Source organism: Salmo salar, chromosome ssa17 (genome assembly GCF_905237065.1).
Source record: "Salmo salar chromosome ssa17, Ssal_v3.1, whole genome shotgun sequence".
Lineage (NCBI taxonomy): Eukaryota > Metazoa > Chordata > Actinopteri > Salmoniformes > Salmonidae > Salmo > Salmo salar.
Window position 1 is genome coordinate 21,966,126 of NC_059458.1, and position 11,757 is coordinate 21,977,882.

The 11,757-nt window shown below is 44.8% G+C and overlaps 1 protein-coding gene and 1 pseudogene across 2 annotated transcripts; one reads left to right on the forward strand and one right to left on the reverse strand.

Moving 5' to 3' along the window:
* Positions 1–335: 335 nt before the first annotated feature.
* On the reverse strand, positions 336–9,434 carry LOC106574631 (testis-specific gene 10 protein). 2 transcript variants are annotated; one of them, XM_014150623.2, is made up of 20 exons: positions 9,335–9,434; positions 8,651–8,854; positions 8,476–8,541; positions 8,198–8,354; positions 7,899–8,107; positions 6,821–6,976; positions 6,513–6,698; positions 6,299–6,376; positions 6,018–6,169; positions 5,743–5,858; positions 5,435–5,589; positions 5,213–5,268; positions 4,887–5,055; positions 4,378–4,488; positions 3,780–3,965; positions 3,391–3,558; positions 1,452–1,633; positions 1,151–1,255; positions 923–1,075; positions 336–740 (listed from the first exon to the last, which is right to left on the reverse strand). In XM_014150623.2, exons 5-20 carry the CDS (start codon positions 7,977–7,979, stop codon positions 710–712), a joined length of 2,085 nt encoding a protein of 694 aa, XP_014006098.1. In that variant the 5' UTR covers positions 7,980–8,107; positions 8,198–8,354; positions 8,476–8,541; positions 8,651–8,854; positions 9,335–9,434; the 3' UTR covers positions 336–709. The 2 variants fall into 2 exon arrangements, with proteins under 2 accessions (XP_014006098.1, XP_045554961.1); XM_045699005.1 differs by having other exon boundaries at positions 8,476–8,565.
* Positions 9,435–10,168: 734 nt separating this feature from the next.
* On the forward strand, positions 10,169–11,473 carry LOC106574630 (lipoyltransferase 1, mitochondrial-like; annotated as a pseudogene).
* The last annotated feature ends 284 nt before the right edge of the window (positions 11,474–11,757 follow it).

Consider the following 11,757-nt stretch of genomic DNA (forward strand, 5'->3'; position numbering starts at 1 on the left):
TTACCAATCATAACTCAAAATTGCTGATGGGCTAATTGAGTGACCATCAGTGACTGACATTACAAGAGACAAACTGCTGATGCATAATTGCACCTTCTACTATTCTAACGCTCAACAGTAAGTTGAGACCCCGGCAACAATACATCAAAATAACACATTTTGTAAATTGATCCGCGGACCTACAAAAGGGGGGCCGTGCAGACCACCAGTCTCCCATCTCTGATTTAGAGAACAAAGCATCCCAGGGGAAGAGACTGAGTGGCCAGTTGAACATGTAGCCTACAGTACCATTCTGCAAGGTTCAGCTGACTAATGACTGAAAAGTAAACCAGAACGAGAATCATTATTTTTATTAAAGCACTTCTCTCAGACAATTTACAAAAAATAGAATACATTAATGAAAGAACACCATTTCCTTATTTTAGCTGTATTTCATTTGAATCAAATCTTCAGAAAAAAATATACTGAATGGTCACTCATTTTACTGATCAATACACACAACCAAACACAGTGATGTCAGTTCATTTGTAAAATGTATTAAAAATACATTTGAGATAACACTTGTTGAAACTATTTCCGGTCTATGAGGGTTGTTCTGAACCTGAGGTCCTGATCATGACATCACAGGGTTTGAGTTGAAGAATGACATCATAGCACAGTGAGGACTAGAGACAAGGTTGGGTTGTCTTTCCTCCAGAGGGAGATCTGTTCAGTCGTAGAGGTCCTTGAACCCCAGGCTCCTGTCACCACACACACACACACACACACACACACACACACACACACACACACACACACACACACACACACACACACACACACACACACACACACACACACACACACACACACACACACAGAGTGAGATGTAGAAATATATGTGTGTTGTATTCAATGTGAGGTGTTCAGGGAGGGGGCCCACCTCTCTGGGGATCTCTCTCTGGCCAGGTGGTCTGCGGTGGACCACAGGGGCCTGCTGGGGCTGAGGGAGCGACGCAGGTGAGGGGAAGAGGGATGCAGGCCAGAGGACGATGACGACAGACCCTGACGACGCAGCTCCTGCACTGCCCTCTCCCTACGAGAGAGAGAGAAAGAGTAAAGCACAAGCCAAGCCTTTACGACAAGCAAGGAGACAGACAGACAGACAGACCTCTCAAATCGCTCAGTAGATAGCTGTCTTTTGGTCATGTCCAGGTCAGCCTCTAGCTGTGCCGAACGAGTACTCAATGTAGCCACCTCTCTACGCTGAGAGCTCCTGAGAGAGAGAGAGAGAGAGAGAGGGAGAGATAGACAGACCGAAATGTAGAGAGAGAGAGAGAGAGAGAGAATTGAGTTGGAGGTGGATAGATGAAAAGAGAGAGAAAGAGGGAGAGAAACAAAGAGGGAAGCTGTCAAAACAGGCAACCGAACAAATCAGAAACCCTTCCAACAGTGACCAAGTGTCTGCTCACGCCTTGCTGTCGGCCGCGGTGAGTTTGTCCCTGAGCAGCTGGATCTCTGTGTGTCTCTCCTGGGAGCTGAGCTGTCGGTGTAGCTCCTTCTCCCTGGTGGACACCAGCACGGATTCCAGGCTCTTCATGCTCAGACGCTCACTGGACAGCTGCTTCCTGAGCAGCTCCAGCTCACACTGCAACTACAAGCACACACACAGTGTACTGTTAATACACACACACACACACGAACATGTTGACATACACTACCGATCAAAAGTTTTAGAACACATCAAGGGTTTTTCTTTATTTTTACTATGTTTTACATTGTAGAATAATAGTGATGACATCAAAGCTATGAAATAACACATGTGGAATCATGTAGTAACCAAAACAGTGTTAAACAAATCCAAATATATTTTAGATTCTTCAAATAGCCACCCATTGCCTTGATGACAGCTTTGCACACGCTTGGCATTCTCTCAACCAGCTTCACCTGGAATGCTTTTCCAACAGTCTTGAAGGAGTTCCCACATATGCTGAGCACTTGTTGGGTGCTTTTCCTTCACTCTGCGGTCCGACTCATTCCAAACCATCTCAATTTGGTTGAGGTCGGGGGATTGTGGAGGTCAGGTTATCTGATGCAGCACTCCATGACTAACCTTCTTGGTAAAATAGCCCTTACACAGCCTGGAGGTGTGTTGGGTCATTGTCCTGTTGGAAAACAAATGATAGTCTCACTAAGCTCAAACCAGATGGGATGGCGTATTGCTGTAGAATGCTGTGGAAGCCATGCTGGTTAAGTGCGACTTGAATTCTAAATAAATCACAGTATCACCAGAAAAGCACCCCCACACTATAACACCTTCTCCTCCATGCTTTATGGTGGGAAATACGCATTCGGGGATCATCTGTTTACCCACAGTGCGTCTCACAAAGACACGGTGGTTGGAACCAAAAATCTCCAATTTGGACTCATCAGACCAAAGGACAAATTTCCACCGGTCTAATGTCCATTACTCGTATTTCTGGGCCCAACCAAGTCTATTCTTCTTATTAGTGTCCTTTAGTCATGGTTTTTTTGCAGCAATTCAACCGTGAAGGCCTGATTCACACAGTCTCCTCTGAACAGTTGATGTTGATATGTGTCTGTTACTTGAACTCTGTGAAGCATATATTTGGGCTGCAATTTCTGAGGCTGGTAACTCTAATGAGCTTATCATCTGCAGCAGAGGTAACTCAGGGTCTTCCTTTCCTGTGGCAGTCCTCATGAGAGCCAGTTTCATCATAGCGCTTGATGGTTTTTGCGACTGCACTTGAAGAAACTTTCAAAGTTCTTGACATTTTCCGTATTGAGTGACCTTCATGTCTTAAAGTAATGATGGACTGTCGTTTCTCTTTGCTTATTTGAGCTGTTCTTGCCATAATATGGACTTGGTCTTTTACCAAATAGGGCTATTTTCTGTATACCACCCCTACCTTGTCACAACACAACTGATTGGCTCAAACGCATTAAGGAGGAAATAAATTCCACAAATTAACTTTTAAGAAGACCTCATGAAGCTGGTTGAGAGAATGCCAAGAGTGTGCAAAGCTGTCATCAAGGCAAAGGGAGGCTATTTGAAGAATCTCAAATATAAAATATATTTAGATTTGTTTAACACTTTTTTGGTTACTACCTGATTCCATATGTGTTATTTCATCGTTTTGATGTCTGCACTATTATTCTATAGTGAAAAATAGTGAAAATAAAGAAAAACCTTTGAATGAGTAGGTGTTCAAAAAATTGGACCGGTACTGTATGCGTTCGCGCGCACACACACACACACACACACACACACACACACACACACACACACACACACACACACACACACACACACACACACACACACACACACACACACACACACACACACACACACACACACACACACACACCATCCCCTCCATGACTCACAGCCTCCTTGCTGGCGTCCAGTTTGACACAGAGCTCCCTGGTCTTCTCCAGGTCAGTCTGAGTGGCGGTGTGTTCCCCCTGGGCCTGTCTCCACTGCTCCTCAGTGTGCAGCAGACTCCTGTTGAGCTGAGACACCTGGCTGCTGCAGCTCCGCTCTGCAGACAACGCCTAGGATACACACAACTATAGGAGTCCAGGGTCGTCTTTATTACGCACAACATGGTAAAACGTCGCAAAACCTTTTACAACAGAAAACTAAAATGAGCTTTTGTTATTGGACAACTTCAGGTAGTCCAACCCTGTTTCAGTCCGTTTGGTGTCTAATGAATATGACCCAGTGTGTAACCAGTGATAATCCCTAATGATAGAGACAGTGAGGTTAGACAGACCTCCTGCAGACTGGCCTCCAGAGCCTCCACCTTCTCCTTGAGTCTGCGTCTCTCCATGTCTGAGGTCATCAGCTCCAGCCTCAACTCGCTGATGGTCCCCTCCGCCTGCCGCGCCTGCCCCTCCCAGCTCTCGGCCTGGACCGACGCACGCCGCCGAGCCTCCTGGTGCTCCCTGCACTCCCGCTCCTGGTGAACACACACACACACATTTGGATTATTTGTTTAGCTCCACAATGAATCAGTGCAAGTGAAAAGGTCTTGGCTATCAATCCCTACCCAACTCCAGTCTGAAAACGTTGATTGCCGCTTACAGTAAGCACAAGGAGGAAAGGAAAAAAACACATTTTCAAAAAGGAATTGATCTGGAACTCAAAGGCTGCGTTTACACAGAACCCCAATTCTGATTATTTCTCCACTAATACGTATTTTGACCAATCAGATCAGCTCTTCGGACAATGTTTGGGCTAAATATCAGAATTGGGCTGCCTGTGTAAACGAAGCCATAGCTACTCTGGATGAGTGATAATTAGTTTGACAAGACATAACTAACAGCTCACAGATCGAAATATCATTCATTCACAGTGCCAGCAGAGGGTACCTTGGTGGACAGCAGGTTCTCGATGCGGGAGATGTCAGCCACATAGTCCTGTACCTTCCTCTGCAGCTCATGCACCTCCTGGGCAGAGTCCTCCGAATTCAGCTCCAGGGCCTGGACAGCAAAACAAACTAGACCTTACAAAGTGTTTGTGAGATTCTAAAGAGATAATGGCCAAGAGGTTTGGTATATCATGAATAATATGGCGTCCTAGTGTTTTCTACTACTGTTTGCCCTAACCAATCACCTGGGATAAAAAACTATTCTGGACCATGAGCCCATGGCATCTAGTCTGGGTTCCAGTCTTTTTAGCTAACATTCCAATCCTTGCCACTCCTGTCACTTGGCAAATGACACAGAGTACAAGGAGTGGAATGTAATAGCTGAACAGAGACAGATACCAGGCTACATACCATCCTCCCTAAATAATATGAGCCCTAAAAGGTTGATCATTTGAAAGTTAAAACAGAATAATTGTGCTCGTGGTTTGGTCAGAAAGTGCTGTATCTGACCTGGTTGTTGAGACGGCTCGTGTCCAGTTCGTCTCGGAGTTGAGCATTCTCCCTCAGGGTGGAATCCTTCACCTTGGTCAAAGCCTCCAGCTCCTCCCCCGCATCCCCCAGCCTCCTCCTCAAAGCATCCAGCTCCCTCTCCCGCCCTGCCAGCGCCTCACGAACGCTCCTGGGGAACAGAAAGGTCACAGCCAGGGGTCAAAGTTTCGAGGTTAACTTACACAGGTGGCGCAATCCGTATGCGTCTCTGAGTGAACCTTAGTATGGTGACTTGGCATCTGATGCTGCTGTGTGAAGCTTTGTGGTACTGGACAACTCAGACTCACTCTGCTGATGTCTCCAGATCCTCTATGGACAACCTGAGGTTCCTGATGGTTTTCTCCTGAAGAAAAACACATAGAAACCAAAGAGACCATCACTCAATCACTGATATTAGACCAATGTGTCACATGTCATGAGGTGATATCCAAGTGGGCATTTCAACTTCCTAAACATAGTGGCTGCCAGGTACAATTGGCTGTGTGTGTAGTTAGTGTTCAGTTGATTACTTTGTCGTCCAGCTGGTTGTGGGCTGAGTTAAGGAGGTCAGTCTGGTTCTCCAGCTGCTCCTGCAGGGAGTCTCTCCTCTGGTCCAGGTCAGTGATGGTGGACTGTAGACTGCTCACCTCCTCTCTTAGACCAGACATCTGCCTCAGTAGAGAGTCTGACACAACAGATAAGGCTCAGTTTGGTAAGGTTATTACACACACACACACACACACACACACACACACACACACACACACACACACACACACACACACACACACACACACACACACACACACACAGAGAGAGGCAGACCTTGTCTCCTCACCGTTCTTCTCGTCCAGCAGTTTGTTCCTCTCCTGGGAGTTCTGTAGTTCTCCGATGCGGGAGGTCAGTCTGCGCTGGCTGTCACTCAGGGCGCTCTGTGTCTCACTGTTGGACAGTCTGAACACACACGTGCGCACACACTTAAAGGATGCTATAAAAGGGATTAAATAGACACTATAGAAGCAACAGTTCCCACACGTGTCCAGTATGTGGCTGATGCAGGAAGTGAATCCCCAACCACATGACTTCATACGTCAGTGCTGGTTCCTTGCTTACCTCAGCATGACACACTCGTTCCTGGTCCTGCTGTGTTCGTCCTCAGCAGCGGTCAGCTTCCTGCCCAGGGTGTGGACCTCCTCCTCTAGCCCCATCATGGACTCCCTCATCAGGGCAAGACGGCTCTTCTGGTCCCCCCGCTCATGCTCCAGCTACAGCAAGGAGAATCACCATGAAATGCAATTAGCAGAACGAACATTCCATTCCAAACTGAGGACATTTAAAGAGTGTGTCTGTTCTAGTCATTGTGTTTCTATGGAGGTTTTCTCCTCCTCACTCACAGTGAGAATAGCTGTCTGCAGGTCCTCCACCCTCTGCTCCAGATGAGCCCTCTCACTGATGGCTGTCTCCTGACAGATCTGACAACACGCAACACACACATAGACATTTTCCCTCAGCTGGATACACACACACACACTTTCATTGGTAGTCAATAGATGGCCATGCTGGAACACTCAGAAGTAGATTATTGTCCAATCTGGTTAATATATTGACCTTGAGTCTCTCCCTCAGACTGTCCCTCTCTGTGCTCATACGGTGGAGGTCGACCTTGGCCTCGTCTCTCTCCGCCTCCACGCGCTTCAGGATGCTCTGAGCTGACACGGTGACACTGCTCTTAGCTGCACGCGACGACTTGGATTTCAGTACCTCGCGACGCAGCGACGCTATCTCCTGCTGGGCCTGATGAAGAATGGGATTGTTATCAGCAAAATTATTTCCCATTCATTTGGAACTGAGCGAAGAAAAAGTCGGACAAAACGTGTTTTGTTGGAGTTAACTATTCCTTTAAGAATGGTACTGGCCTGCTGGTAGTGCATGCTGGTCTTGTCTCTGTCAGCAGTCAGAACTTTCACGTTAGCCTGGATCTCTGACAAGTGGCGCTCATACTTATCCAGCATGTTCTGCATCTCGTCCCGCTCTCTCAAGACCCTCATCAGCTCAGAATCATAGCTTCCCCCCTGCCCAAAACAGGGGAACAAGACATGATGTCAGATTTCTAAAGAGTACATCAGCTGTTACATTAGTATTATGACAAAGTGCTCGCAGTCCAGGAGACATTGGTCAGAAATTAGATTTTTTTTCTGATTAATATGGAAAAAGTAATATTTGAAGAGTTTATTTACAAAATGCTATGTTCACCAATTTTTCACATTTGTATTTTTTCATCAGAAATTATTGCTTATGGGTACCTTCATGCGTGTGTAAAATATTACTGTTCTCAGATGTTTAATTAATAGATTTTAGTGTGTATGAAAATGTTTTTTTTTTGCTAAACGCTATATTGTTTCGCTGGAATGGAATGTTCGCATCCTGTATATTTGACTGTGATATGTAATTGTCTCCCCTAGCTACCTTAAGATGAATGCACTTACTTTAAGTCGCTCTGGATGAGAGCATCTGCTAAACAACTAAAATGTAAAATGTAAATGTTTCACAGGTCTTCTATTACTGAATACATTTTTATTTAATTGTTTTATTATATTGATGTCAAAAATGTATCATTTCTACACTTCTTTATTAAAAATGTTACCATGTATTACATTTGACTGTGTGAAACCTAGCAGTACTACTTATTTCTCTGAGAGGGAGCCGGATATATAGCATTTTGCTAAGAAATATGATTATTTGTCTCTCTGAAATGAAACCATCAAGTAATATATTTTAAACAAATACATGTCTGTCAGTGAAGAACCCCATGCCATGATTAGAGAGTGAAAAAACACACCAATCTTTTTCATAATTTCTTTAAGCAATAAAAGCTAATTTACCAACATTTCTGAAAATTGATATATAGCGTCATTTATACATTTATAATACTGAAGATGGTGTAACAAATCCCTATTTACATTTGTAGTTAATATTAGACAGCCATTCCTTTACCTTGACAGGGGACTGGCGGGTGGGGCTGCGGCTCTGGAGGGGCCCCCGACAGGGGCTACAGGAGCACCTGCCCCTCAGCATCCTCCTCAGGCTGTCTGCTTCCTGTCTGTAGTAGTCCCTCTCCTCCTCCACGTTCCGCAAGAAGCTGTCCAGACGAGAGCCACGTTTCCCCCTGCCGTCTGGCTCTGTGTACAGGACCTGCTCTCTCTCTGTAGGATAGCCAACCATGTTACATCACATTCTGGCATCTCGTTCTCCACTACCCTCTCTCCTCTCAGTCCAGCCCCAGAGTAACTCACCTGTGAGGCTGAGTTTCTGCACCAGTCTGTTCAGACTGTCTCTCTCCTGGTGCAACTGGTCCAGTAAGGCCTGCAGGTCCTGCTCCTGACTCTGCTCTACTGTGGGGTTCAGCTGGGTCTCAAGTTCTATTGGTTCAGTGTCTGCCGACTCGCTATCCTGAGACATAGCCCAGAACCCAGAAGCCAGGGTGGATGGTAAATGTAGGCTATTGATTATACTATTTTCTTTATGCCTGTTGAATTAGAATGCAATATAGTGGTATCAGTCGTGGTCTTACAGGTGTCACTTTGGTGATAGCGCCCTCTAGTGATGTGATCTTCCTCTGCAGGTTTTCGATGATGCTCTACAAAACCAGACCCCAAGAAATCTTGCATTGATTCAATCAGACATTCACTCATCCATTGTGTTCAGTATTCACATCGCATCCCCTCTTAGGCACACAGTAAGTCTACCTCTGCATGCTGTGTGTGGTCCTCTGTTGTCTCCAGTGTGGGGCCCTGCTGGTCCTGCTCTTCCTGCAGCTGAGCTGGTGTACTGATATGGCCTGGCTCCTGCTGGTTCCCCAACGACAGCTCCTCCACCTCCTCCTCCCCCCTCTCCCCCTGCTGAAGCTGCACCTCCTCAGCCTGCACACCAGCCACACTAACTGATGCAGCCTGACACAGGAAGGGCAATGGGGATTAGGTGAAAATGAATAAAATAAGAAAATGTGTCTGTATCAAGCTGATAGATAAAAAAAACTAACAAGAGTGCTTGATTTATGACACACTGTTCTAAACAATTGATGTTGTCATGGTAACCAAGCCTATTTAAACTTGACCTTGCTAACCAAAACATTGCATTAAAGTTCCTTATTTGGCGAACAGGTGCTTTTAATCGAGCTACTGGTTATGAATGTATTATAGCACTATATTGGATGTCAAAAGATTGCTAGTTTGCAAAGTAGTGTCTTCCAAATCACAGCAATCTTGCTAACGACGCTAGCCTTGAATTGTCGAAAGCGATACTGATTTTATTATGGCAAAATTGCTCGCTAAACACTTAAATAGAATTAGGCTAAAGCTACTGCTTGTCTAAGTAAAACATTAGATGTAAACAAAAACAAATCATGGTTGAGAGAGAGATCTTCAACTTACTTTATGGATGAAATAGTTATAGCTGTAGCTAGTAAATAGTTACGTGAGGTTATCTCGATAAATCACTGGGGTTTGCTGTTGTAAACCCCGAATGGCTCCTAAACCGCTTTTCATACGGGATAAACGATCTGACCAATCAGATGTCAGGACTCGATCGGAATTCGAGATGTCGCAAGCCAATCAGCAAAGGCCCTTTCTTGACAGTGTGCGTCCATTACCTTGACAACGTAGCATACCCGGTACTCCACCACACTGACAACACGTGCTGATAATGTTAGCAGAAGATAATGTTAGCCTAGTGTAATTCCAAGTCTAAATGCAAAAGTATTATGCATCAAAATGACTGATTTGAATGCATTTCTAAATGCATTGCAGTGTTCTATGCAATTTATGCTACCATTTTAAAATAAAATAAATGCACCCCAGGCTTCAAATAAGTCAAAGTTATTTTGCCTTTGTCAGGATTAAAAAGTAGGCTACTATAATAAATTGCACTGTCAATCTGTTTTGTGGGAGCCTAGCTGTTGTCTCTCTGCAGTACATGATACTTCCATATAGTGAGCCTTTTGTGCCTGCTTTTGTAGAGGGGCAAGTGTTAACCTGTTAGGTTGTTGATTTTGAAAAATAAGCCCAAAATAATATTTAAAATCCAACCCAGCCCCTCAGGAACTAGTAAATCCTTTTTGATTTAAGATACAAATTAAACCGCTGGGTGGCGCTGTAAGACCAGCATCGAAAATGACTTGAGCAACAAGGGAGTCGATATCGCTCCAGCACAGCAGGTGGCAGTGTTACAAATAGGGTAAATAAACCCTGCCTTTAAAAAAACAAGAGGAAGAAAAGCGGAAGTATGTGTGTAAAAATGAATTAGATCTGAAAACGTATTCACTCTGAACGTTTCCATTCATGTATTTGGAAAAGTTTCATTCCACAAAAGTGATAAACTATTTTCAGATGCACAGAAGAAACGACAGATAGAGGCACGATGATTTTAAGAAAATTCTCGAATTTGTGCGCACAATCCCAAGTCTGTTTTCGATCGGCTCGAGGCAAGAGCGCATTGTCAGCTGTCATTGACGAGACTGGTAAATCAGGACTTATCCTCAAATCTTTGACAACAGACATATTTGAAAACTTAGCATTGGAGGACTGGATACACGATCATGTTGATCTCCAAAACCGGAGTATGCTCTTCTTATGGAGGAATGCCCCAGCGGTGGTGATAGGGAGACATCAGAACCCGTGGCAAGAGTGCAACCTTCAGATCATGAGACAGAAAGGGATACCGCTCGCAGTGGGGACGGGACTGTATTCCACGATTTAGGAAATGTCAATTTGACTTTCTTCACGTCCAAGAAAAACTATGACCCTCACAGGAATCTCCAAGTCCTGACAAGTGCTCTGAAAGGACTCAGGCCAGACATGGATGTACGTGCAACAGGGAGGTTTGACATCTTGCTGAATGGCCACCATAAGATTTCAGGAACCGCTGCTAAATTGGGAAGGACAGCAGCTTACCATCACTGCACTCTGCTGTGTTCGGCCGACAGGGCACTGCTGTCTGCGGTGCTGAAACCGACCTGCCAGGGTATCAAGAGCAATCCAACACAAAGCGTGCCATCCCCTGTGAAAAACCTGCTGGATGAGGACCCGACGTTGGACTGTGACTCTATCATGGATTCAGTGGCATCCCAGTACAACACAGAGTTTGGTTTCAGCAGCCCTGTAACACTTGTGGACCCAAGTAATGAGCTGTCCTTGCCTGGTATCCAAATAATGGCCCGTGAACTGTTGGCCTTTTGAGTGGACATTTGTAAGGACTCCTAAGTTCAGTATCTGTATGACTTTTGAGTTGAAAAATGACACATCTATCTGCAATGCAACTCTAAACATGGACATCAAGATTGGCATTATAGAATCTTGTGACATTGAGGTTCCATCAGACTGGCTACCTGTGGATTTGTCTCGAGAGTTCTCCTTACACCTGATAGGTGGGAAATTATGTCCCTACGAGACATCAGTAATCGCAGCAGAATTGCTGAGGACAATCCCACAGAATAAAGAACTTGAAAGAAAGATGTATAATCTGTGCCGAAGAGTTGTCTTCGTGATGTGAATAAAGCACTGCTGCATGACATACTGAGTTGTTCAGTGTTTTGTTATTGGGATAGTTTAATCACCAATATACCAAGGGAAGGGGTGCTCTCTGTATAGCCGTTCTAGAAAGTTATCTGTAGACTCTGACTTTATATGCACACAAAGTATTTCCATGGCACAAATTCTGCATAAACATCTACGCTGGTAACCAGTTTATAATAGCAATAAGGACTGTATCTAGGCACTCAGCATTGTGTTGTGCATAAGAACAGCCCTTAGCCGTGGTATATTGGCCATATACCATACCCCCCTGGCCTTATTTCTTA